The sequence below is a fragment of the Ornithorhynchus anatinus genome, chromosome X1, assembly GCF_004115215.2.
Source record: "Ornithorhynchus anatinus isolate Pmale09 chromosome X1, mOrnAna1.pri.v4, whole genome shotgun sequence".
NCBI classification, from domain to species: domain Eukaryota; kingdom Metazoa; phylum Chordata; class Mammalia; order Monotremata; family Ornithorhynchidae; genus Ornithorhynchus; species Ornithorhynchus anatinus.
Window position 1 is genome coordinate 90,054,512 of NC_041749.1, and position 27,633 is coordinate 90,082,144.

The 27,633-nt window shown below is 48.3% G+C and overlaps 1 protein-coding gene and 2 long non-coding RNA genes across 3 annotated transcripts in view; 2 read left to right on the forward strand and 1 right to left on the reverse strand.

Moving 5' to 3' along the window:
• The window catches only part of RAB7A (RAB7A, member RAS oncogene family), a 54,909-nt gene extending 41,800 nt beyond the window's left edge, over positions 1-13,109 (forward strand). Inside the window, exons 2-6 of the mRNA XM_029051481.1 lie at positions 5,343-5,403; positions 6,770-6,896; positions 8,780-8,998; positions 10,513-10,641; positions 11,649-13,109. Coding sequence (XP_028907314.1) covers positions 5,351-5,403; positions 6,770-6,896; positions 8,780-8,998; positions 10,513-10,641; positions 11,649-11,744 — 624 coding nt within the window. The 5' untranslated portion in view covers positions 5,343-5,350 and the 3' untranslated portion in view covers positions 11,745-13,109. The remainder of the gene's footprint in view (positions 1-5,342; positions 5,404-6,769; positions 6,897-8,779; positions 8,999-10,512; positions 10,642-11,648) is intronic.
• Positions 13,110-16,262: 3,153 nt separating this feature from the next.
• On the forward strand, positions 16,263-27,387 carry LOC103168812. Its single transcript, XR_003754571.1, has 3 exons — positions 16,263-18,397; positions 22,125-22,304; positions 27,195-27,387. It is a non-coding gene; the product is annotated as an uncharacterized LOC103168812 (long non-coding RNA).
• Positions 22,892-23,832, reverse strand: LOC120638046. Its single transcript, XR_005659501.1, has 2 exons — positions 23,426-23,832; positions 22,892-23,144 (listed from the first exon to the last, which is right to left on the reverse strand). It is a non-coding gene; the product is annotated as an uncharacterized LOC120638046 (long non-coding RNA).
• Positions 27,388-27,633: the final 246 nt, after the last annotated feature.

Below are 27,633 nucleotides of genomic sequence, written 5' to 3' on the forward strand. Positions count from 1 at the left end.
CTGGAGTAGATACAAGCTCATCAGGTTGGACACAGTCCATGACCGACCCACACAGGGCTCCCAGTCTTTATTTTCACTTTACAGCTGAGGGAACTGAGGCACAAAAGTTAGGTGAGTTGCCCAAGGTCATACAGCAGACGAGTGGTGGAGCCAGGTCCCTCTGACTCCCGGGTTCTTGCTCTATCCATTCAGCCATGCTGAATCTGTTCCCTTGCTTAATATATTCCCTTGGGCTGCAACACAACCCACCCACCTGACAGATCAAAGATCTAAATTCTCACCTTCTCTGTTGTCCACATCAGCCCCACTAACACTACATTTATACCCTCCCCCAAGCACTTAAGTATAGATTTATAATCAATTGCACAGTCAGTTATTCAGATTACTCTCTTCATAGGTATTTCTGACCATCATCCCCCTTAAGATATAAGCTCCTTGTGGGCAGGAAACAAGTCAATTCCATGTTTCTGTTGCAATTTCCAAAATACTTGGTGTAGTGCATTGGACTTGGCAGACTCTGAAATACCACCATTACTAAGTCCGAAACCACCCTGTAAAACTAAGGAAACTGTGCCCATTCCCAGCCGGCTTCGTCTATTGCATAGCCTTAATCTGTTCTGTGCCCTGCACCTCACATCATCTCATTTGTCTCTGACATAAGGTAGACCTTTGTGACGGTGTAGGGAAGCTCCGTTTGACTTGCATCTGTCCCAGTGTCTGTTGGGGTGGAACTGGGCTAGCAGTGATGAATGCTGCCTGTCGTGGTGGGATGACAACTAATCAAAGAGAATCGTTTGAATTGCCTCCCTTTGGAAATACTTTATTACATGTCAGGGAGGAGGCAAGAGGAACAGGAGCACGGTCAGAAGGAAATGGGGAAAGAGACACTGAGCATTGCTCAAAAGATTAAAGCTGTCATTCTCTAGGGAGTATCAGAAACAGAAGGCAAACTGTTTAAATGGGATCTCATAGGTAATTTGCTCTTAAGTGTGGCAAGTGAATGGAGGGCCCGGATCAAAGCAGCATGGTCTGACTGCAGCTATTGCCAGAAGCTTATGCGCCCTTGAATCCTTTTGGCTTTTGTGGGGATGGGCAGGGGAGGAGCAAATACCAGTTCATATTTGCTATTGGAGCCTTATTTCCACCTCACTCCCCAAAGGGAGAGCCACAGCAAACAGGTAGGCAGCCCCAGCAAAACTTGTTTGTGGCTTTGAGAAAGTGTAAAGAGGTTTGTGCCATAAGCATCTCTTCCTGGAGCTATGGCTGTGCCACCCTCTTGCCCCCCCTCCCCCCCCCCAAAAAAACACCCACAAAATCCCATAGCTGTGGCAAAGTTTTGGATCTCAGGATCATCTCCCTGTCTCAGCTGTGAGGTTACTCTTGTTACACCTAGGGAGCAGACACAACCCTTCCAGCTAATGCCCAGTCTCTCTGCCTAGAATCCAGCTTAGGCTCAGTGGCAGTACCAAGCTCAGAACTGCCTGTGTGCCCCTACCCCAGGCCACCTCAAACAGTTATGGTGGCTGCTAAGGCTAGCCCCTGCAGCACCCCCACACAAGTGTGTAAATGCCACACACAGTGAGGCAGCATGGGCTAATGGAAAGAGCATAAGATGAAATTGTGATTTGGGTTCCAGTCGTGGCTCCACCACTGCCCTGTTGCTAAGTGCTCAACTTTTTTTTCCTGTTTCCTCATCTGTGAAATTGGGGATAAGATGCTTTCCCTCCCTCCTTCCCTCCCTCCCTCTTAAACTGTGAGTCCTGTGTGGGACAGGGACTGTCGGATCTGATCTGATGCTTGGCACATGGCACTTAATAAATTATGAAATGCACAGAGTTCCCCTCTGTTCACTGGGACAACAGGCCCAGATCGCTCCACCCTGGAACTAAGTCAAACCTGGCTGAGGCTTTCAGGCTGAGTGTGGCTCCCTCATTGTGGCCCTGGCCTAAGGCTCCTGTCTCCTCCTTCGTTTGTTCTCTCTCCAGTGCTTAGCCTCCCTCCTAGCAGATCAGAGGCGATCCTGTGCTCAAACCTACCGCTCCGCCATTTGGAAGTAATCAGCACCTGTTCTTACGATGACTGTTCTACAGATCACCAAAGGATAGAGCAGGGGGGAGAGTAGAGAAGTGATCTGGCCCTATCCCATGATGGCAGCTATCCCTTCCTAGTGACCAAGATGTTCACTTAGCTGAAACGTTCAACATCTAGAAGAACTTCAACAAAACTGAAGACTTAAAGTATCCTTTATTAGATCTTGAATGTGGCATAAGTGTGTCATACCCAAGGGAGCTGTCCCTGCAAAAAAAGAAAAAAAAGCAGCATGATGCAGTGGATAGAGCACAGGCCTGGGAGTCAAAAGGTCATGGGTTCTAATCCCGGCTCTGCCACTTGTCTGCTGTGCAACCTTGGGCAAGTCACTTCCCTGGGCCTCCGTTACCTCATCTGTAAAATGGGGTTTGAGACGGTGAGCCCCACATGGGACAACCCGATTTGCCTGTACCCACCCTGGCGCTTAGAACAGTGCCTGGCACATAGTAAGCACTTAACAAATACTGTCAGAAGTAGTGTTTTTGGTTTTTTTTAAGCTGTGGATCTTGGCACTAGATAAGATCATGTTAGTTTATGGTAATAAGGTGAAAATTGCCCACAGGACTTGGAGAGTGAGGCTGTGGGGGACCTGATTTGGATTGAGAGCTGAAGAAAGGGAAGTTCCTAAAAAAAAAAACCTGTAGAGCACAACCCTGGGAGTCTAAGGGACTTTGGTTCTAATCCTCGTTCTGCCAATTGCTTTGCTGTGTATTTTTGGGCAAGCATTGAGCCTCCATTTCCTCAACTTTAAAATGAAGATGGCTGTTCTCCAACCTGTGTAGACTGAGCACCCCATGTGGAACAGGGGCTGTCTCTCTTACTTCACTTGGACCTACCCCAGTGCTTAGAATAGGGTTTGACACATAGTAAGTGGCTAACAAATAGCATACGTGTTTTCCTGTCGGGGTTATCTGAACTCTGGCAGCTCAAGTGAGGGTATGCTGGGCTCTTGCAGAGGCACTGCCCAAGCCAGAATTCGGATATCCAGAAAGATCAGGCAGGGCTGACTGGGTGACTGTTTAGGATCTTAGGAAAGACTCCATATAGCTTGATGTTGACCTCTGGGGAAACTGGGATAAAAGGAACCAGGGCTTTTGGGGCATCCTCTTAGTGGTATTTATTGGGCATTTATGCTTGGAGAAAGTACAGTATAGTAGAGTTGGTGGACATGATCCCTGCCCACAGGGAACTTACAGGCTGCAGGGCGGGAGGTGGACATTAAAATAAATTACAGGTAAGGGAAATAGAGTATAAGGATTATGGGCATAAGTGCTGGGGGATGGGGTGAATATCAAAGTGCTTAAGGGGTACATAGGCAATGTAGAGGAGGGCAATTGAGAGCTTAAATCAGGGAAGACCTCCCAAAGATATGACCTTTTTACTAAGGTTTTTAAGGGGGGGAGTGTGGTGGCCTTTGACATAAAGCGAGAGGGAATTCCAGGTTAGAGGAAGGAGACTGGCAAGGGGTTGGCAGTGGAATAGATGAAGCTGAGGTACAGAGAGTAGGCTGGTGTTTAATAAAAGTAGTGAAGTGTGCAGGTTGGGCTGCAATAGATCAGTGAGGCAAGCTATTGATTGTCATATTTATTGAGTGCTTACTGTGTGCAGAGCACTACTAAAGTGCTTGTGAGTCCAATACAATGGTAAATAGCAGACACATTCCCTGTCCACAATGAGCTTATAGTCTAGAAGGAGAGATCTGATTGAGCACCTTAAAGCTGATGTCAGGGAGCTTCCACCCTATGTGGAGGGGAATGAGCAACCATTGGAGGTGTTCGGGAGTGGGGAGATGTGGACTGGCTTATCAAAAAAAATCTAGACAGCAGAGTAAAGTATGGACTGGAGAAGGGAGAGACAGAAGCCGATGCAGGAAATAAGTGGTTGGATCAGCATGGTAGCGGTTTGGATGGAGAGGAAAGGGCGGTAACTGACTCTAAAGTTAGCTAGGTAGATCTTTCCTGTAGGATTATTCCTATCTTGTTTCTCTTTCTCTCCCCCTGCACCCCCTAGCTATATGTTGTAGCAGAAATACCCCACTATAAGAGAAGCAGCAATTTTGATTCTATTTTTACCACCTTTTTGCTGGGCTCCTACAGAAGGCAGCTCCAGGGAACCAATCAAAGAGGAGTATGAGTTAAAATTGCTATCCCTGTCGTCCCCCCCACCCCCCTCCCCCACCCCAATCACAACCAGAATTATCTTCCCAGGACAAGCAAGGGAGGGTGCCTGCACTCTGCACCCTGAGGCAAACCAGAAAGACTGAGCCTAGTAGAACATTTATTTAGAGAGATTCTGTCTAGAGATAGAGGTTTCCTCAGTCTTTAGGCAGCCAACCGGAGGCTGGATTCTACTTTTTACAGCAAAACAAAGGGATCTGGGAGAGGGGCCAAAGATGTTAACCCTCCCTTCCCAGGCATTTGTCAATCATATTTGAGTGTTTACTATGTGCAGAGCATTGTACTAAGCGCTTGGGAGAGTACAATGTAACAGGCACATTCCCACCCACATGAGCTTACAATCTAGAGGACTCTTGTTGTCTGTTGCAAACAAAGATGTTACTAGTCTTATCACTTTGGGTTAGTGATACTAAAACCATGATATTCTAATGTAAATTTAAGCCACTCAATCTCCTATCTTCACTCCTCTACAGTCCAGCCTACTTACTTCACTCCTCTATTGGTAACCAATTTGCTCTGCCTCACTCATCTCTCAAACTCTTGCTCACTCCCTCCTCCTTCACACCCAGCAAACTACTACTATGGTTATCTTCATGACCCTTTTGAAATCTCATCTGTGGGAGGCCTTCCCTGATTTTTCATTTTTTTGCTCACCCCCGCCCCCATTCAGTGATACATAATGTTTTGTTTTCCCTCTACTGAATCTGTCTTCCCTCCCCACTTCCCAGACTGTAAGAGCCGTAGTCAGCAATTGTGTGTGAAATATTGTACTCTCCCAAGCACTTAGTAGTGCTCTGCTCAAATTCTGTGATTGATTTGTAGGTATAAAGCCATATTTACCATTATTCCTAGGTATGACACAACTCTAAACACAAGGTTAAGAACCATCTTGTAAATGGCTTATTAGTTAAAAACTTCCTCCTCAATGTTGGGCTTTTCTAGTAAGCATTCTCAGGATCTCTCTCCTTCCCCACCTTCTGCTGGCTCTCTGAGCAAAGAGTGGTAAGCTCATTCTGTGGGTCCCCTTCATATGTTGAATATGAGGTTGATGGTTGAACAACTCTCTCTGTGTTCTAGTTTGAAAGATGACCTCCAGAAAGAAAGTTTTGCTGAAAGTTATCATCCTGGGAGATTCTGGGTAAGTGATGGATGATCTCAGGTAGCTTTGGTGAACTGTAACAGCCAGCTTTCATGGTCAAAGTTCTCTTCCAGCCAGCTAGTTTAACTTTAGGGGGTAATGGGTCAGACACTGGATCAGTTATGCTCCTTCTTTGGGGTCTATCATGCTCTGCCCTGATTGATCATATGATCTACACTGCAAGTAGGTGGCCCCCTAGTTTTCCTGCGAAACATAAGGGAGGCACAGCTACTCCTAAGGAGTCTGGAAGGTCCCTAGCCTTGATGTTGCTCCTAGTTAGATTAGAGCACTGTTAAGGGACATAAAGTGACTCAAGGCCAGGCCTGGCCATCAGGATGTCAGCTCTATAAGTGTCCATCTCTTTAGAGCTTGCAGGGGTTGAAGGGGCAGTTGTAGACCTGTTGGAAATGATCATTTTGAATATCTTTTCCATAGAGCATCAGGCCCCATGAACAAATGTACAAGTATTCTCCGTCCTTGACAGACTTGTAAACTAGTCCTTAGCTTTTCCCCATCTTTTGGTCACTTGACTCATTAGCCCTTCCGCTGGGCAGAGTAAACAGGAAGAGAACTCAAATCTGACAGTCTTACAGCTCTGCTATAAAAGGTTTGAAGGGAAAAAGACAAGCTACTGACTAAAACAAAGTGCTTGGGGTTCTCTGTATACTTCATTTAGTAGTGAGCCTTCTCAAGCTGTAGAAATAAACCATGATCAGTTAGGAAGGGGTACATCTCTGAGGCTGGCAAGTAGCTCACTCTGTGCTGTAGATGCCTCCTGGATTCTCTGGGGTTATAGTGATTACTTTATTAAGTTTAAAAGATTATCTATGATGGCAGCAATGATTACTATCCTAGTGTAAGGTTAAGTCGTCACTAAATAGAGGGAAGTGAGGACTTAATCTGTTAAAAAAAAAAAAAATCCTATCAAGTAGATGCCAACAACAATTCTTCTTACAGGACAAATGTGGTGTCAAGACTTCATCCTCCAGATTTGAAGCTGGCTCAACCCCTATGAAAAGTACTTTTTATGCTTAGAAAGTATGCATTTCTTTGCCTAGTGAATTGACCAGCTCAAGGAAGGAAAGATTCCACCAAATGGCAACAGGGATCCCCTTGGACCCGATTATTAGATTACCACCTGGCTTTGGTGGTAAGTAGGGACCAGAGCTGGCTTCAAGGGAATGGCTAGTGAGGTGAGATGCTCACCTGGGTGAGCAACTGCCCGAGTCTCCTGTCACAACTTGACAAGGAAATAGCACATCCCAGCTCTGGGTTAAAAGTGATCAGTCCTGGAAAACAAGTAGCTTCTTGCATGCAATGGTTTAATCTCTTGGCTCCTCACTTATCGTTTTCCTCCACCAAACAGGGTGGGGAAGACATCACTCATGAACCAGTATGTGAACAAGAAATTCAGTAACCAATACAAGGCCACAATAGGAGCAGACTTCCTGACGAAGGAGGTGATGGTGGATGACAGACTAGTTACGATGCAGGTAAGGAGGCCTCATGCCCTGCTGATAATGCAGTTCTGAAATGCACTTGTTGTACCAGTTACTCATGAGTGGGGAAATCAGAATCCTATCTGGGGGGAACGGGGCCAATTGGTGTGTCTCTCTTTGGGGGGTTTGGAATTGGAGAGAGAGTGGAAGGAGTAAGTAGGCCTCTCTTCCTGCCTCAGGTTGAGCTAGCCCAGGGTCTTGACATGTTTGGCAATAATAATAATTATATTGCTGCACTTACCATGGGCAGAGTACTGGAGTAGATCTAAGGCTAAAATATTTCTTGTCCCAATGGGGCTCCCAGTGTAGTCTCCCCATTTTGCATACTGGGGGAAAAGGGAGACTTGAAGAGGCTAATTGACATGTCCAAGGTCACCTGGTAGGCCAATGGTGGAGTTGGAACTAGATCCTGTGTCTCCTGCCTTCAAGCTCCATCACCTCTCCTGATATACCTTAGGGCAGTCCTAGGGGTTTGAATCAAGCCTGGGCCATCCTCAGGGAACCTCTGTTCCTGGCCCAGAGAAAGGTTGGGGAGAAGGGAGAGTGGGACAGCTGGCCCTAGAAGGCAGAAATTCTCTGGAGCCAACTGGCAGCAGGTCTTGCCAAGCTCTGGTAAAAACTAAACTTGCTTACTGTTTGGGTGGTCTTCTGATTGGTGTATTCCAGACCTCCATATTAGCCATGTAGCACAGTCCCATGCTTATTAGGTCAGAAGCATAATCTTAATACCCCACTTCTCCCTAGTAGCCAAGCCAATTATTTGGCATTTTATGTCAGCTGTTAAAGCCACCACCTGAAGGGGTGCTTTCCCCCTCTTTGGTGGGTGCAGGGAGTTGCCGTTAATCTTGCTCTTGAGTTGTGCTATCACTCTGTAAAATAGGTCTTGTGGCCTGAAAACTGAACAAATGGGGGCGGGGTCTGACTGGCAGAAGGAGCAGGCCCAGCAGCTGGGAGAGAATCCTGCGGGGGCTGGTAGCCTACTTGTAGGGTGAATGGGCCACAGGAGGATAGAGCAAAGAAGAGCTGCTTGCCTCTAACAGCAGTAGTCCAAAACAGGCAGGCAGCATTTTAGACAATGTGGTGGGAGTGGTGCTCCTCCCTTCTACCTGATCATTTTACTCACCAGGCCTGCCTCTGAGTCAGAAGAGAGCAGACAGTGCTTAGGCAAGCGTTGCTCTTGGCAATGAAGGAGCATCCCTGTGTATATCCATCTCTTTCTAAAATATCCCGCTAAAATTCCAGGATTGACCCTGTGTGGGGAGTAGCCTAAAGGATAGTGTGTACCAAACTGTTCCATTGCAAAACCTATTTGATGATTAGACTAGGGACTTGGATGGTGAGGGGTGTTTGGGAGGGGGGTATGTGTGGGTTTGGAGGGGGTAGAGGGTTGGGAGTGATTAGGTCTACTTGCTAAGTTTTTCACCAAGTGCTTTCCCTGGCCAGTTACAGCAATCCCTTCTGCTCATCTGAGACTACTTGTAAATTAAGTGAAAAGGTCATTCTCATCAATAAAACAATGACTGTAAACAGCATAACTGCTGCTTCCCTACCCAGCTGTGCATGATGGCTTCTTCAAATAAAACTTTCCTACCCCTTGCTGACTGCTGCTCTATCCCGTCCTACTACTGGCTGTCTCTCCCATTCTGAACTACTTAAAGGTTCTGAACTAATGTTCATTTTCTCTTCCTTCCTCTCCTCTCTCTTCCTTCCATTTTAGCAGGAGTGGCTCAAAATGAGCCCCTCTATTTCTTGGTCCTGAAGTCCTGACTCCCAGGAGTCACACCAACTTCTTGTCTGGTCAAGAACTGAAGCTGGAAGCAGGACACCGGTACTCCCTCTAGACCTCTTGCATGATGCAACTAATCTTTTTCCCACAGATCTGGGACACAGCAGGGCAGGAACGGTTTCAGTCCCTTGGTGTGGCCTTCTACAGAGGAGCAGATTGCTGCGTTCTGGTCTTTGATGTGACTGCCCCCAACACATTCAAAACCCTGGACAGCTGGAGGGATGAATTTCTCATTCAAGCCAGTCCCAGGGATCCTGAAAACTTTCCCTTCGTCGTGCTGGGAAACAAGATTGACCTAGAAAACAGACAAGTAAGTTTTCTGCCAGGGGCAGCCCCTCCACTGACACCTGGCAAAATCCCAGGTCTTTCCAATCTTCCAGAACCCACTGTATGAGGCTCCGTATGCCAACCAGAGTTTGGTGCTTGCCATCAGGGCAGAGCTATCTGAGGGTCTTAAGTCTGGTTTAAGCAGGCCGCCAGCAGTTCATCAACTGCAGCTTGCTTTACCTTAGACTTGGCAAAAGTCGCCTTCTCTGGTCAAGGACCTCTAAAGGTATAAATACCAGGTTCTGCAGTGTTTTAGGTGACCTGGTCTCAAGGAAACGTAGGGGGAATGGGTACAGTGCTTATGTCCTCTGGATTATATAGCGGTCTAGTTTTACCCAACTGCAGGGCTTTTAGCATGGGCCTCCAGGGAAGAATGTGCCTTTGTTTTAACCTGAGGATGAAAGGCCTTTTTTTTTTTTTTCCTCTTCCTCTTTACAAAACTTTACCTATGTAAATCTAGAGAGACCAACTTGCCTGGTGGTAAGGTGTCAACTCCTCATGCAAAACACCTTTGCTAAAATTAGACCTTGTCATGTCCTTTCTCCTTCTGCAGCCTACCTTTTGGGGTTAGACTTAAGGTGATGAATGAATACAATTAGTGGTAGGCTCCAAACTTTTCCTGCCTTTACTCGATCACTGACTTGAGTGTACTCTTTCCTGTCTCTCCTAACTTGGCAGCCACCAATGTTGCAGGACTCCTTTCTGAGGTACTGTGACCTCAGAAGAAAGGGATAGAAAAGGGAGATGTCCAGAGGCTTCCCTTTCCTGCTGGAGGGTGGGGCTGAAAGTAGCCAGGTAGTCTGCAGAGCCAAAAGCCCAGACTACTTTAACCTGGGAATGGAGTGTGCACTATGCTCTGCCAACAGGATAGTGCTTAGAGCTGGAAACTTGCACCCCGCGTGTAGCTGTAGAAACTGCCAGGTTAATGGCTGACAACTGACTTTCTGTAGTCCGTGGAGCGGAGGGTTAGTCTAGAAAAGCAGTAGCTTAGAGGGCACTGTCTGGTTATTTGGTAATGGATGGGGACGTGGGTTGGGGATCTGGGGCGCTCGGCATCAGATGCTTAAAGTCTCTGGAAAGGTGGCTGTATATTGGGGAAGCCTTCCACTGAAGAGCTCCATAATAATAATGCTGGTATTTGTTAAGTGCTTACTATGTGCAGAGCACTGTTCTAAGCGCTGGGGGGGATATAGGGTCATCAGGTTGTCCCACGTGAGGCTTCACAGTTAATCCCCATTTTACAGATGAGGGAACTGAGGCACAGAGAAGTGAAGTGCCTTGCCCACAGTCACACAGCTGCCAAATGGCAGAGCTGGGATTCAAACTCATGACTTCTGACTCCCAAGCCCGGGCTCTTTCCACTGGACACACTGCCCCAGCCGCTAGCAGGAGCTGACCGTTTAGGGCTGCACGCTTGCTCTGTGAGTTCCGATCACCAGTTTTTCGATCCTGACCCCTCTTCTCCCCCCCCCCCCCCCCCACCTCCTCCATCTTCAGGTTGCCACAAAACGAGCACAGGCCTGGTGCTACAGCAAAAATAACATCCCCTACTTTGAGACCAGTGCCAAGGAAGCCATCAATGTGGAACAGGCTTTCCAGACAATTGCACGAAATGCACTTAAACAGGTAGGTTTGGGGGGGCTGTCTGGCTCCCTCTACTGGCTGCCGGTCGAAGTCCCGCCTGCGGCCTGTCATGCCACTTAACTCCGGGCTTCTGTCCGGACAGGAAACCCTGGCTCTCTGTTTATCTGAGGAGACTGCTTCTGTCCTCCAATCTCTTTCTCTGCCAGAGCTTCACACCTCTTGATTTGTTAACAGTCCAGATCCCCACTCCTGCTTCTGCTGGAGCAGTCGGCCTGGGTGATTAAGGGCCCTCAGCTTTCAGAGAAAGTACAAGCAGCCATGACATTTGGGGGCTTCTCTTTGGGGGAAACGACCATCTGCTCTACGTCAGACTAGTCCTCTAGACCGTGAGCTCGTTGTGGGCAGGAATGTTCCTGTTGTTATATCGTACTCCCCCAAGCGCTTAGTACGGTGCTCTGCACACAGTCAGCGCTCGAATACGATTGACTGAATAAGGGGGTTCCTAGGTGAGAATGATCTGTTTCTCACCTAAATGACAACCTAAGGCTCCCCATTAGAGAGAAGCTGCTTTTTTATTGTGAAAATAAGAATTGAAGCTTCTAGTCATGTGATTGAAGACTTCAGTAACAGGCAAAGCCTCCAGCATTCACTTTCCTGTTGCTGGTTACCTAGCTGTTCACAGAAAACTCTTTCTCTCCGTATCTGTCCGATTCGGGAGTATAGCAGCCGTGAACGGGGGAAGCTGGGTTCACCCACAGTAACGGGGGTGCCGTAGATACTGCCTGAAAGATGCCAACTATCAGGCAGGGGAAAGCAGATCTGAAAGCATCGACAGAGGAGTAGTGCTCAGGGTTATGGGTGTAGGCAAGAAGAGTGTCGGGTGCAAGAAATCTTCCTAGTGCCTCCACCAAGGCTCTAGTCCCTGTGGATGTTGGCCCTAGCCCAAGTTCTCAAGTGCCCGCCTGAGTAGAGGAAAGACTTCCATGCTCCCAAAGGAGCCACCTACTTTCTAAACCTGGAGTTAACATCTCTCTCTTTCTCCCACCTAGGAAACAGAGGTGGAGCTGTACAACGAATTCCCTGAACCCATCAAACTAGACAAGAACGACCGAGCAAAGGCCTCTGCAGAGAGCTGCAGCTGCTGAAGGGACTGGTGGGGTAGAGCACGAGTCCTTCACAAACCAATATCACACTTAGGCCTTCAAACACAAGCCCTCCCCTCTCCCCTTTTCAAAACAAAAGTAATCAATTGTCCCATTTCCAGCTGCCAAAACACCTTTCTCCTCCTCCCATCCCCCCACCCCTCCCCCTGCCCCAACCCCTCCCCTACCAAGTCTGCCACGAGCAAAGAAGCCCATTCTTGTAACACAGCTCCATCAGTGTCCTGTCCCAATCATCGTCACATCAAACCTTTTTGTGTGGTAGCAGGACTGTTTGAAAACAGTTCTGAAGTAGATTTGGCATTGGAAGCTAATTTCACTTGTCCAGTGGAGAGAAACTCTTTACAGTTAATCTGTAACTAGTTATCTGGTTTGGGTTTTTTTTTTGTTTTTTTAAAACTGTCTTGTGGCTTTTTTCTATCCCTTGTGAAGGCTTCAACTGGGAAGGCTGGCTACCCATAGTTCATTGCAAGCTCACACCCAGTCCAACTAGGTTGAGTTTTGTATGTATCTGTTAATGCTTATTACTTTTAACTAATCAGATCTTTTTACAGTATCCATTTATTATGTAATGCTTCTTAGGAAAGAATCTTATAGTACATGTTAATATATGCAACCAATTAAAATGTATAAATTAGTGTAAGAAATTCTTGGATTACATGTGTAAAGTCCTGAAACGCAGGTGTTTAGAATGAGGGGAGACCCCTGTTCTGGGTTGCAGCGTGCTAAGCCACACAGAATTCTGCAATCCAGTTAGAGGCAGTATTCTGTACAGTAGGAATGACTTATGTAAGCCTTTTTACTGAAGAGTTGAGAGCCAAAAAGCTTTCTTCATCTCCTGGAAAAATCAAGTTCCCATCTGTACCTAAATAATCAGATGATTTGCATAATATATTGATGTGTGCAATGGATTATTGGAGGCTATTTGCAGATATTAAAATTAACATTCCCTCCTCTTCCAACCCTTAAACTTCCAACTGTTAAATCAGCATTCTACAAAGAACCAAAAGGAAAATCTACAGATGTTTTAGTGATTTCTTTTTTTTTCTTTTTTTTTTTTTTAAACCTTTGTTCTAGAAGGCGCTCCTTTACCTTCCGGGTTGTGATATTTTCTTAGGCTAGAACTCTTCCTCTTCCCACTCCATCCCCTAATATCCCAATATTAGCAACCATGAATCTGTTTCTTCAACATGAAAACCTAGCTGTCTTACTCCCCTCCCTAGTATCTGTCCCTGCGTTGTAGCTTGCTTAAATGGAGCACTTCTCCCTATTTTCCAGAGGCCTGTGGGCTGAGTTCTTCTGTAAAGAGATGAACATGATGCCAATAAAATTTAACAAGAACAAAGATCATCCTGTTTCTCCCTGTCTCTTCTTTTAGTCTTCCCCCTCCCCCACACCCTTCTACCCTGAAACATTTCAGCTAACTTGTTCAAGTCAACTGGCAAACAGATTAACCAGGGGTGTGTGCCTGGAGTTGGACCTGTTGCTTTGAGGCAGAGTCTCTTCACTACCACCCTGTGCCTCCCACCCACCAGGAAAACCTCAGTTGCTAATGTGTAGCATGTGTGGTGATGGAGCCTCCCATCAAATGATGGATGAGCCCATCGTGGGAGCAAGCACAAAGGAACTGGTTAGTGAGTGGTTTGCACAGCACCACTCACACACTCTTCCCTGCCAGTATGGTTCCTCCTGGGGCACTGATGGCAACCAGTGAGTAGGCGGGCAGGGGCACAGCACTCTGCAAAGGGCACATAAAGGTCTCTTTAAGTGCAGGACCCACTTATGGGCAAACAGCTGCCTCGTGCTGATGCCGTGCTGCAGTCTGTGACCCACCAGGCCGTTGCCACGGTAGCGGCTGCAGTCTTTGCTGCTCGTGTTGGCCAGCTATCTCTGCTGTGCTTGTCCACCTCGTGGAATTTCCTAGGTGGTCCTCTGGTCAGAAACCTTCACCACTGATGCAGTTCTGGTGCTCTTTCCACTGGACCAACAAATGATACTGACCAGCTGTCAGTAATCCAAGATGGAGCAGGTGCCTTGCCTAATCTCTCTCTCTCACTCTTTCACTCACACACACACACACACACGCACACACAGCATTGGTGGGTTTTCTAGCCTGTTAATGCTGATGGTGGGATCTGTCTTCCATCTGAGAGGAAGACCACCTCAATGCAAGCAAGGCCATCTGGCATAGATTGGGTCCATTTGGCATAGGATTCTGCCAAGCAGCAAGATGTTTAGGGGAGCCATGTGACGGTTGCTGTCCTTGACATCCCTCCTTATTAGGGATTGGCCACCTAACATCCTGAATTCTCTTCCTCTAACTCAGGGACTATATATTTACATGAATTTAGCCAAACTCCTCTTTAAACCTGCTGTTGTTTTGGGGCTGCATAATTCCTGTAGTAATGTTTCTTAAGTTTACCACCCATTCTGTAAAGAAGTATCAACTCACCTTCAAGCCTTAATGGGTGGTGCGCCCTCATCCCCCCCTCAAGCTGGAATACGACCTTTTCACAACCTTCATGACTACAGATTTGTACCCCTTTCAGCCTGTATCTTTCTGGAGTCATAAATCTCAAGTGTCTGTTCATCACAAATCTATTCCATTTCCTTGGTCAACAGGGCTGGACCTTCTGGACCTTCTCCAGCTCCATGTCTTTTCTGAGCTATATGCAACAGTCCAGATGGTGTGACTTCACTTTTAAGTAGTGACCATACTGGGCCTTGTATCATGGCCAGCACTTGCATGGTTTCTTAAGCCATGGCTGCCCAGGTGCTGGCTTTTTTTTTGTCTTTTTTTTTTTTATAAAAGCACAGTGATATTTTTCTAAACTGAGTGGATTTTTTTTCCCTCCCCACCACCAGGTGCAGGTGCAAACATGCTTCTTTTTCAGGTCTTTCACTCAACTTTATGATGGCTTCTTGAAGGTTTTTCCCATCTCCATCGGCACTTAACCACCCAAAGGAGCTTAGTATCACCAGTGCCATCTCTCCACTCCCTCCGTTCCCTTGGAGAATTGCATCTCTACCTCAGGGGGATCAGAGTGCTGTCTTTCATCCTGAAATGGTGACAGCAAGGGTCCATCCATCCTCCGCAAAACACACTGTAGACAGCTGGAGTGTGAGGACCACTTTGCATCCAGCTGCAACTCATTTCTCCTGCGGTTCTCACTGAACCTGGGTCATTCCTTGACCAGCAGCGTGGCTCTTGGTACTCAAATGGTAACTGCCAGCTAGTTGAAAGATGCCTGGAGTAAGCTCAAAACTGAGTGAAAGTTCTGCTCTTTTAAATCAAGTTCTTCAGAGTATTCTTAAGCCTGCTGCTGAAATAAAGCTCTAACATTTTGTTCCTTCTCCCAAAGCGGTGAAGGCAAAGAAAAGGCACTGCTTAACTGTGCTTATAGCTGAAGGTGGGCTCTAAGCTGCTGTTGGTTTTTGTCATATTGAGAGTGGTTTGGGGTAAGTCCGTTGGCATGGACCCCAATGAGCTCTTTTTCCCCTCTTATTCTGCTAGCTCAGGCATTTGCTTCCTTTTGGGGTGGTCTGCAGGGTTGTGGGGTCGGGGGAGCGAATTCTGGAAAGGGCAGGGATTGTGTGCCAGGGCAATCCCTAGGGAAGGGCAGAGCTGGGAGCAACTCTCCAAATGTAGAATAGGTGGCAGGGAGAGGTGTTATAGCGGAACTATACTGATGCCATAATTCCACCATGAAATGACTTGTTGCCCCGAAAACCGGTAGCTCCCACATCATGTTATGCAGCAGGAGGGCTTATAAGAGGTAACAGCCCCATGCACCCGCTCCTCCCCCCCCCAACACTGGACCCCTTCTGCATCAGGGCCAACAGGTTTTTAGCTCCTTGTGTGCCCTGGTCAACCATGTTATTTTCTCCATCTCCCTATATAACCACAGCTGGCCCCAGCCCACTTGCTCACCAGTGGAGTCAGACCCCAAGGCAATTGCCTTTAATAGCCCCATCCTAGGGAAGACATGGGTGCTACACTCCTAAACAGAAGCACAGTTGCTATTTGAGTTGGAACTGTCCATCTCATTCCCTCTGCCCCCACCTTTTTCCATGCCAACCCTGCTGTCTTGAGCAGAGGCAGGGCAGACAGGAGGATAGCAGAGGAGGAGAAAGGGGAAGCCTGTCCCATGGGTCCTAGGAGTAGCTGTTTTTTAAAAAAATAAAACACAGCATGGCATCAATATTCATTCATTCATTCAATAGTATTTATTGAGCGCTTACTATGTGCAGAGCACTGTACTAAGCGCTTGGGATGAACAAGTCGGCAACAGATAGAGACAGTCCCTGCCGTTTGACGGGCTTACGGTCTAATCGGGGGAGATGGACAGACAAGAACAATGGCAATAAATAGAGTCAAGGGGAAGAACATCTCGTAAAAACAATGGCAACTAAATAGAATCAAGGTGATGTACAATTCATTAACAAAATAAATAGGGTAATGGAAATATATACAGTTGAGCGGACGAGTACAGTGCTGTGGGGATGGGAAGGGAGAGGTGGAGGAGCAGAGGGAAAAGGGGAAAAACATCAATACAAGTGCCATGTTCACACTTGTGTCTTCTTAAAATGAATACCTGCCAGGGGTTTGGTGATGCTTGTTCTAACTCATCTGTTGACTTCTTCAAACAGATAATGCTGCTTATGATGGTGAGAAGGGGGTGAGGTGTTGATTCTGGCATGAAGCAGCCTTTCTTCCCTCTTCTACCGCACTGATATTCCAGTCCCCAATTGGAGAGCAGGTGAAATTGTGTAAAACTGTGCCAAACTGTCCTCTCCCCTTCTCCTGCCTTGGATGGCATTGTATTGCTAGCTGCTTCAGAGATCGTCTCTGCTCCTGTTTGAGGTCTTAAGTGATAAGAGTAGGTCCGTGGGTGGGGATGGGTAGGTAAGGGTAGGATGGTAATAGGTATGTCAAACCCTGCTTACTCAAGTTCTCTGGCTAGCGAGTCATGGAAGTGTCTTCCCCGGCTCCAGCAAATTACCTGTGGGGATGTTGGGGGAGGTGGCAGAGCTGGCTTTGAACATCCGGCTGCTCCCTGCCCTGTCCCATGTGACATCACTCTATCTCGTGCAAGCAGGTGACAAGGACAGCATTTTGCAAGAGAGTATTTCTCGGTTGCTGCCGCCCGCTGCCTGCCACTGGCCGCCCCTTAACCGAGCACCCCAGACGGTTCAGATCTGAGACCCTTGATTTCCACTCCACTGATGGATCTCTTCTATCCTGCTGCCGTGTTTGTGAAGGGCAGTGGAACCTCCATCTTAGAGTGGTCCAGCTTTAGACTCCTAGATTCTGACCTGCCAAACATTCTGTGCATCCCCATTAGAGTGCTCTTGTTCCAGGGGAGGTCCCTGTCCCTGCTCCCTCACCAGCCAGACTTCAGCCGGCTCCCCTCATGCCGCCTGCCTTCCCTGCTCTCCCAGGGTCTTCTTTCTTGCTGCTATTTCTCCTCCTTTCCTCTCCCTCCTCCCCACATTGCTACGGCTCCTACCCTAGCCTCTGCCCCTCCAACCAATCCTGCCCGGGAAACATCTTCTGCTCTAGATGGTGTTGATTTTCCAAGGCCCGTTTTCAGGTTAGATTGAAGGGTGATAATGATCCCCTTCCAACTCTTCCAAAATTACCCTTGTTACCTCTTAGTAGCTGCCCTTTCCCCTCGTCCTAGCAAGCCCGGGAGAAACTTCTGCTGTGTTTGTACTTTTTCATTAAATATATCTCTTCCCTCTGGGCAGGATGGGATGCTTATTATTTCAGGCCAGTCTCTCTACCTTTTGTCTCACCAGGCCACATACAATCTCTTAGTGGTTGCTAAGGGCTGCAGGTAGTAATGCATTTGCAAAATGCTAAAGGACGGCAGGGAGTTGTTTTGGCAGCTATTGTGGGAGAATAGCTTAAGGGAATGGATGGTGGGTGACTCGAGTTCCATTCCCAGCTATCCTATCTGTAATTTAGACAGCCCCTGCATCTCCGCCTGGTTTTCCTAACCTATCCAGTGAGGGCCCAGGATAACCAACTCCATATCTGCGAAGTTATTTGTGCTCTTTGGCTTAGGGGTTGGAATGTGCTAGGGGTGGTGGTGGTGTGCAGTGGATTTTAAAGGCATGCAGTAGAAACAGCATGACCCAACATGTCGCATGGTGACGTCACCCCTCCCCCTAACAAAAACTCCAAATCTAGCCTACAAGAGACGTTTTCCCGGATTCTCTGTGGCACCCATTAGAAGGGAACAAAAATAGGACATCGGAAGCTTTAAAGGCCATTATCTTTGTGGCTGATCAGTAGATGATGGGCAGCCGCTGCTGGTGTTCTATTTTCATTCTCTACTAATTTTCCCCCCATTGTCTCCACTTTTCCCCTATTTCCCCCTAACCCCGTTGCAGCTCTGCAGTGGCCTTGAGGCTGCAGTGTACCTGGTTCCCCTTGCCCCCGGGCATCAACCCCTTACCCTGGGTCCCTGCTCATGCACAAAACTGTGTTAACCCAGCATGACTTGGAGCTGTATTTCTAAGCCGTGACTTGAACATCGCGCACGACAAGATAGCGTTAGAGCCATCATAAAGGCTCATATAGTGCGGCACGAGATTCAGCGGCATACGTGCCCCGCCTCATTCCAAAGAAAGTAAGCACAGTGAACGCACGTTATAATAAAATCGATGGGCATTTGATTTTATGGTGTTAGTGGCACCTTTTTAAGATTTCCGGTTGGTCATCCACTCTGTGACCTGCCTACCCTGATCGGATGCTTCAGCCTGGGTGGCCCTGGAGATTGGTGGCTTAGTGGATAGAGCACGGGCCTGGGAGTCAGAAGGACCTGGGTTCTACTCCCGGCTCCGCCACGGGTCTGCTGGGTGTCTTTGGGCAAGTCACAACTTCTCTGGGCCTCTGTTACCTCATCTTTAAAATGGGGATTAAGAGTGTGAGCCCCATGTTGGACAGAGATTGTGTCCAATCTGATTAACTTGTATCTACTCTGGCACTTAGAACAGTGCTTGGCACATAGTAAGTGCTTAACAAATATTATTATTATTATTTGAACCCTGGGGCTGGTTACAAATTTTTTTGTTCATCGCGTCAACTAATTGAGCCTCCAAGAAACAGCCTCTGGGCAGCCACCTGCTCCACACGAACTGTGGCCTAGGTAAAGGAGCCTAGTCCTTTAAAAGGAGGCCCGTCTCACCAGCACAATGTCTTTTGTCTGACCTCGGGCAGGGGTGACCTGCCTTTTGGTAAACTCTGCCTAAGTCACCCCACTGCCAGTTGAAGGTCACTTTTGTAACATTGGCTGAGGGGACAACCAACCAAGTGGTCCCTCTAGTGCTGGGTCACTATACCCCCACCGCTCTTCTGGGCAGTCAGGGGAGTGCTGGTGGGGAGGGGATGGGAGCCGGGAAACTCCAGATCCAATCCGTTCCCCGATCCTGACCCAATCTGTCAGTCAGTGGTATTGATTGAGTGTTTACTGTGGGTAGGGCACTGTACTAAGCAGTTCGGGGAGTACAATAGAGTTGGTAGACAAGATCTCTGCCCTCAGGAAGCTTTCAGTCTAAGAGAGGAGACAAATGTAAAACTTATTACAGGAGGGAGAAAGCAATAGAATGTAAATATAGGTACATAGTTGCTGCATAGTTTGTAGGGGCACGACCTAGTGGAAAGAGCTTGGGCCTTGGGAGTCCCGGCTCTGCCACTCACCTGCTGTTGGACCTTGGACGAGCTGGTTAACTTCCCTGGGCCTCAGTTTCCTCATCCGTAAAATGAGGATTCGCTTTCTGTTCTCCCCGCGAGACTGTGAGCCTCATTTGGGACAGAGACGGTCTGATCTCATCGTATTATATCTTACCCAAAGGTTAGCGTGGTGCTTGGCACATAGAAAGCGCTTAAACAAATGCCACGATTAAGGGCTTACGGGATGGGGAAGTACTGACGTGGCAGTTAATAATAATAATAATGTTGGTATTTGTTAAGCGCATACTATGTGCCGACCACTGTTCTAAGCGCTGGGGTAGACATAGGGGAATCAGGTTGTCCCACGTGGGGCTCACAGTCTTAATCCCCATTTTACAGATGAGGGAACTGAGGCACAGAGAAGTTAAGTGACTTGCCCACAGTCACACAGCCGACAAGTGGCAGAGTGGGATTCGAACTCATGAGCCCTGACTCCAAAGCCCGTGCTCTTGCAGGGGGAAGATAAAGGGTGGGGAGTGGAGAGAGAAATCAGGGAAAGCTACCTGGAGGAGATGTGATTTCACAAGGGACTTGAAGATAGAAGGGGAGCACAATAATAATGGTATTTATTAAGCATTTACTATGTGCCAGGCAGTGATCTGCTGGATGTGAAGGGGTCGGGGAGGAAGATACTGAGTAACAACAGTTGAAGGCTACTCTAGGTGTTGGGGCACTAGATTTGGGAGTCGGAGGTCGTGGGTTCTAATCCCGGCTCTGCCACTTGTCAGCTGGGTGCCTTTGGGCAAGTCACTTCACTTCTCTGTGCCTCAGTTCCCTCATCTGTAAAATGGGGATGAAGACTGTGAGCCTCATGTGGGATATCCTGATGACCTTGTATCTACCCAGTGCTTAGAACAGTGGTCGGCACATAGTAAGCGCTTAACAAATACCCAAATTATCATTATTATTTGACCTCCGCACAAGGAGTCCCCGCCTCTGCTCCTGCTCTGGAGGCTTTGGGATGGAGAACAGGGAACCAAAGGTCGAGGAGGGTGGGAGTTCAGAGGGACGCTGGGGGAAACTGACCCAGCTCTGTGCTCCTCCTGCTCCGGGAGCAAAAGAGTCCAGAGGGGAAGCCGACCCCATGACTTTTTCGGCCCCTTTGGACAAAGTGACCCTCACCTTGTTGCAGTCCCTCTATTTTGCAGTCCCTTCTAAAGATGGCTTGCGGCTTCTGCAGATCCACTTGTTTCGTGGATCCTGTTTTCCTGTTTTCATTGTTTGGACAGGGAGGGGAAGGCAGTTCAGTTGGAGAAGCCTTGGTTTTGGAAATGTGCGGTCTTTGTGTGCGCCCGCAGGTGTACTGTCAGAGAGGGTCACAGGAGGCCACATGGCTGAGAGCCTGGGCTTTTCTTGGTCAGGGTCATAGTCTGCTCAATTGAGCATGGGAGAAAAGTTCCCAGGAAGAGTGGTTGAATGGAATATGCAAAATCCAAGAATCCCAGAACTGGTCCAAGCCTCCTGCTTCCAGGTTCTTATTCTCAAATTGGGAGCCCCTTGAGGGCCAGGGACCGTGTCGAATTTTCACATGTGTATTTTTTTCCCAGCGCTTAGTACAGCGCACTAAACACAGAAAGTGCTTAATAAATACCACTACTACTCTTACGATTAGGTGCATGTATGCCTAAATGTATGCCTTTTCTTTTTTTTTTTTTTTTAAAGCTCTCCAGGGATGAGGATTCCTCAAGCTCAGAAACCAAATCCAGTTTGTGACCACCCTATCAGTTAAAAGTCCCACTCTAACCCAGCTCTCGCTGAAATTTCGGTCCATTGCCTTCTGGCAGGAGGCGGGGAAAAACACTCGGGCTTCCAAACATCAGCTTTTGTCGCGCCCCCATCCTGACTAGAGATATCCCGAGTTGCTTTCAGACCCAAAGGAAACTGGATATAGGGTTGAAGAGGACACAAGAAAGTTTGGAGGGGAAAGAGCCCGCTGAGCGAGAACATTAATGAATCATTAAATACTGGGGATGTGTTTATTTCCCAAAGTTCCCAAGTTGAGAGCAGAGATGCTTAGCATAAACTTTGTTGGATGATTTAGGACCAGGATCACAAGCCAGTTTGTCCCAGTTGTCAGTGGCCAGTCATCACCAACAGTATTTACTGGGTGCCTATTATGTGCAAGAATACTGCAATAGGCACTTAAAGACTGTTGGGGAGATGCGATCCCTGACCTTGAGTAACTCTCAGTCTAGTAAGACAAGCAGCATGGCCTAGTAAGAAGCTGCTGGGCCTACTGGAAAGAGCACGGGCCAGGGAGTCAGAGGACCTGGGTTCTAATCTGACCTCCGCCACTTGCCTGCTGCATGGCTTTGGGCCAGTCACTTCACTTCTCTGGGGCTCAGTTTTGTCATCTGTAAAATGGGAATTCGTTGTCTGTTCCCCCCCGCCCCCAGTTTAGGCTGTGAACCTCATGTGGGGCAGGGACTGTGACCAACCTGATTATTTTGTATCCACCCCAATGCCCAGTACAGTGCTTGGCCCACAGTTAGGTCCTTAATGAATTCTGTTATTATTATTGTTATTATTATCATTGTTATTGAGAACACTTAAAATAATGAACATGCATTAATGAGAGTGAAAATAGTTAACTGTTTTTTTATCCACTTGTGTTTATTTTCAAGTACCAAAAGGCGATACAGGCGGTCCTCGACTTACAACATTTTGAGTCACGACGAATGGCACTTACAAGACGTTTCTAAATTTACCCCCTGTTTCAGCTTTACCACACGTCGGTTTCGACTTTACAACACTAGCCTCCTTTCTGGCACTAGCTCCGCCTACAGTACAGTTCTTTATCCGAGGTAAGATGAACGCGTCGGCCCTCCCTGGTGACTCCCAACTCGCGATCGGCTAACCCGCCCCCTTTACCCTCCCCTCCATTCCTCTTTAAACAATTTTCTCCTTCCCTTAATTGTTTTCCTGTGACCCTGTGGCTCTCATGTTCCTCCCCATACCCCCAAATCTGCCAACTCCATCCCGGCGGTCCCCTTTCACTCCTGTGGCTCCTGTGCGAACACTTCCCCACCCCCCGACCTCCATATCCCCAAATCTGCCATTCTCATACTGGCAGCTCCTGAGTGGCTTCCCCTTTCCCTGCCCAGTGCTGCTTTTTGCAAAATAATAATAACAATAATAATAATTGTGTTTGTTAAGCGCTTACTCTGTGCCAAGCACCGAACTAAGTACTGGGATAAGTACAAGTTAATCAGGTCGGACACAGTTCCTGTCACAGTATAAGAGGGAGAACAGATGCCGAACCCCATTTTAAAAGAGGTGAGGAAACAACCACAGAGAAGTGATTTGACTTGCCCAAGGTCACACAGCAGAATAGTGGGGGAGCCAGAATTAGAGCCCAGGTCTCCTGACTTCCAGGTCTGTGCTCTTTCCACTAGGTCATGCTTTTATTCAATTTTTTTTTTTAACAGCCAAATACGTGCTTGTTTCGTGCTCGGGCTGGCTCCTTCCCTGACTGTAGCTACCCCAACCCAGACTGTCACAGAGCCTTAGAACTGGGCCAGATCAGCCCTTGTAGGAGGCCTGGGAGGGGGCTTTCCCCCTTTCCCCTCTTCTCTGCTTGCAGCTCCACGTCCTTCCCCTGCACCCTTGTTGGTCCAGTCTGGTCCCCGTGACTGTGGTGGGTCCTAGGGAAGAGGGGGTGCTAAAATTGGGAAAGAGGCCAGCCCAACCCTGAAAGAAGTTTTCTGAAAAAATGCAAAAAGCGACACCGGGTCGGGAAGGAGAAGGGTGAGCCGCAGGAGGGCCGCAGGGATGGGATGGACGAATTCAGGTGTGCACAGAGAGGGAGGGCGCACGCACAGAAGCCCCGGGAAAATGGGGAAAGAATTTCAAGAGCCGCAGAGAAGGGAAACAGGGAGGAAAGTTTAAAGAGGGCAGGGGGTTGGGCGGAGCAGGGTGAGCTTACCTGATGGCCAGGTGGAGTCGCCAGGGAGGGCCGTCATGTCCATTTTACTGTTGACGAAGTAAAAATTGGCTCCCCTATCATGGAAACTCTCCGACTCGATGAAAATGCATGAATGTAGCAACATTACTAATCCATAATTGAATACATAATTCTGGATAATTTTGATAAATGCAGGGAATCCAACCTTGGTTCCGGAACTAACCCCTCCACTTATAACATGGTTCCTATGAGAAAACTGGCTCAGTGACTTACAATGTTTCAACTGAAGAAGCCGTTTTCAGGAATGCATTGCATCTGCATGTTCAAGGATTGCCTGCCTATCCATGAGTACTGAGGTAGTACCGAATAATAGTAATAATAATCATTGTGGTATTTGTTAAGCGCTTACCACACGCCAGGCACTGTACTAAGCGCTGGGGTGGATACAAGCAAATTGGGCTGGACGCAGTCCCTGTCCCTTGTGGGACTCTGTCTCAATCCCCATTTTACAGATGAGATTACTGAGGCACAGAGAAGTGAAGTGACTTGTCCAAGGTAACACAAGAGACAAATGGCAGAGCCAGGATTAGGATCTATGTCCTTCTGACTCCCGGCCCCATTCTCTTCCAACTACCGGCACCCAACCTGTCTCTTCTGACAGGGTGGCACATTGTATCCACACTGGCTCCCTCTGGCAGACTAACGTTCCCTAATACCCTAAGGACGTTCTGGGCAAAGCGGGAGTGAACCGAGTGTACTTCCGAACCGGACCTTGCTCATGACTCTCCCAACCTCTGATTCGGTGTGCACCCCACCTGTCCCTACCTGCAAACTGCCTACCCTGTCCACCTCACCATATCACATCCTCCCCTTTCTTCAAAACCCTTCTAAAAAGCCACCTCCTCCAGGAGGTCGTCCCTGATTCCTTGTCCAGCTTCCTGGTCACACCATCCCATCAGTCACCTCAGCACTCATGTATTTATATTTATTTGTCCACTTGGGTTTTTACCCTTTTGATCTACTGTTCTCTCTCTTTTTCCTAAGGTGTATTTGACCACCTCTTGTTCCCGCCCGTCTCTCCTATTAGACTATGATTGCAGCCTTTACTTCCCAAGCTTTTATGTTCCCAAGCTCCTGGTTCAGGCTTCGGCACACAGGAGGTACTCAGCCCTCTTGCTGCTGCTGCTAAGGGGGCTGATGGGAAGTCATATCCAGGAAGGCATGGGGCATAGATCGGGGAATACTTCCTGGAGGAGGTGACTTTTCAGGAGAGCTTGGGAGAGAGGTCTCGAACCCCCTCACACTCCCCCCCCCCACCCCCCAGCAGCCCCTGCTTCCGGCCTCTGTAAAGGGAGATTTGGTAAACAAAAAAGGATAACTTGAGTGGGTGAGCGGGGGTTCTGGAAAGAGAATCTAGCTCCAAGCACCCCACTCCGGTGGACACCCAGCAGCGATCAGGGTGCCTTGGCAGTCCAGGGAGAGAGAGCCTTACCCTGGGGAAACTGAAAGGCTGCTCTCTTGAGAGGGTTGCTAATAGGCTTGGAGGGCTCAAACCTCAGGCCTGCTGTGTCCCAGGAAGCCATTTAGTCTCCTGGGTACCAAGCTCTTCTGGCTTCCTTGCCTCAAGGACCCCGGGGAGGGGGTGAGGGGCGCCTTCCCGGAGGCCCGCGCCCTCCCTGATTTCCTCTCTCGAAGCTGCTGCCAATCTCCCCCCTCCCCCCCACCCCCAACGGCCGCCGCTCTAAAGAAGTGCCAGGGCGCTAAGCAGCCTCATGCATATTCAAGAGGGACTGTTATTGGTTCCATGGAGACAGTGATGTCATCAGGTGAGGGGGAGGGGAACGCAGGTGGTCCAACCCTTTATCTGGTCGCTGCTCTCTCCTGCTCCGGTATGAAAGAGCGGGGCCAAACGGGGAAGGCGGGGTCGGGGGGTGGGGGGGGTGTCAGACTCCAGACACACATGGTTTGGGCTATGCAGCGTGAACAAAAGGCCCCGTCGATACCGGCCACTCCTTGTCTCCGCAACGGATCCCGCCTGGGATGAGGCCAGGGTGGTGGAGACAGCCAAAGTTTGGTCCAGAGGGGATTGCAGCCCCCACCTTTGTCTCGGTCTGGGGTATGTCAGGACCGAGTAGGGTTTCTCTCTCTCTGAGAAACGGGGACAAGCAGGCCCAGAGATGAGCAGTGACGTGCCCCGTCGCCTAAGACGGCAATTGGATTGGCCCAGAGGCAAGTTGGAGGGGGAAGGATAGCCTATAGAGTCCAGGGGCTCCATGCCAGAGGCATCCCATTCCGCACCCTGATGTGATTTCTGCCAATATACCAGGCCCCTTTGCCCTCGAGTATAATAATAATAATAATGTTGGTATTTGTTAATCGCTTACCATGTGCAGAGCACTGTTCTAAGCGCTGGGATAGATACAGGGTAATCAGGTTGTCCCACGTGAGGCTCACAGTCTTCATCCCCATTTTACAGATGAGGTAACTGAGGCCCAGAGAAGTGAAGTGACTTGCCCACAGTCACACAGCTGACAAGTGGCAGAGCTGGGATTCGAACCCATGACCTCTGACTCCCAAGCCCGTGCTATTTGCACTGAGCCATGCTGCTTCTCTAAGAGTGTAAGCATGAGTCCGGGCTCCAGGACCCCTCCTCAGTCTTAGCCAACCGAGGGGCCTTGAGTTGGTCCGAAGGGTCTCCCCTTGCTATAAGGTGGGATGGCTCACCCTTCTTGTGAAATTCACCTTCCGGCTCCTAAACCGAGTTCTGATCTACACTCTGCTCTCCACGAGACTCTTCTTGCGGGTCGGGCACGTGTCGTTTTGTTATTCTGTACTTCCCAACTGCCTAGTACAGTCCACCGCACCAAGTGGGCACTGGGTAAATGCTGCTGCTTCTACTACTACAAGAAAATGGGCTCCTTTATATCGACAGCCATCCCGTCTGACAGGTTGTCTGGGCCTGGGAGACCAGGATCTATGCCAAACCACCTTGCCCCGCTTTGCTGACCTCCCGTGGGACCTCCTCTAAGGAGAACTGCCTCACAAATGGATGGCTCTTGAAAGGAAATGAGGCCCCCCCCAAACCCCCAATCCTTTTTCTTGGTTTCCTCCACTCACTTTAATCAAAAATTGACAGAACATTTTTGAAAGGGGGAGCTAGAGAGTACAGAGATGATGATCTCATTGTTAATTGAATGAGCTAAATTGTCTAATGAAGAAATGTATCTAATGATGTTTTGTGTTCTCCCTACTATGTAGAACCATTCCCAAGACAGGGGATCTACTCTGTGGAATTCCTTTTGATCCTTGCTCATCTTAGCTGTCCAGGCCTTCCCACTCTAGCCCCTGGTGTGATAAACCTTATTCTAGGAAAAAAAAATTGGAGTGGGAATATTTTTCACAAGCCTGAAACCTTTTGATGAAGATGGAGCCTTACGCCCACCCCGGTATGGATTTTTCCAAATGGGGCATTCATATAAAAACCAATTCAAATCCCTCATTAACCTCTTCACCCAAGAAGAGGACCCAGAGAGGCTGTGGGGACAACATATCCCTCCTACGCTGCTGAGGCATTGTGGGTCCGAAAGCTTATCAGACTGACAGTAAGGGGGAAGGGAGTGATTTCTTTTTTAACAAGTATCATGGCACACCAAAATAGTAGAGGAGTGGCCAGGGAGAGAAAAGACAAGATCACCCTTAGCTCTTTTGAGGGTGGGGGGAGAGAGAGAGAGATGGGGGGGAGAGGATGGAAAGGGAGGAGGGAAGGTTAATGTTTAATATTCCTATTTAGCATCTCTTACAGATCCTTCTGAGGCACAAAGATGGGGGGAGAAACTTGGCCCTCAGGTACCCAGGGAATCAGTGGTGAAGTTGGACAGCGGAATTCCAGGATGTTGTCCCTTTGTTCCCTGCTCCAAATAGTAAACTGCAGTTCTTCACTTCCCTAATGACTGCTCACAAATAAATATTTAGCTCAATCTCTGCCTTGTTGTTCAGCGTAATCTCCACCCTTATGCTTGTGATGACAAACTATTCAAGGTGAGAATAAGGAGGTAAGTGTGTGTGTGTGTGTGTGTTTGCATTTAAAGGAGAGTCAGGAAACTCACCAACGACCTGATTAATTTGTGTCTTCCCCCAGTGCTTAGAACATTTGGACATATAGTTAAATGCTTTTAACACATACCATAATAATAGCAGTAACAGGCCCAGTTAAGTGGCTTTCTCCTTTG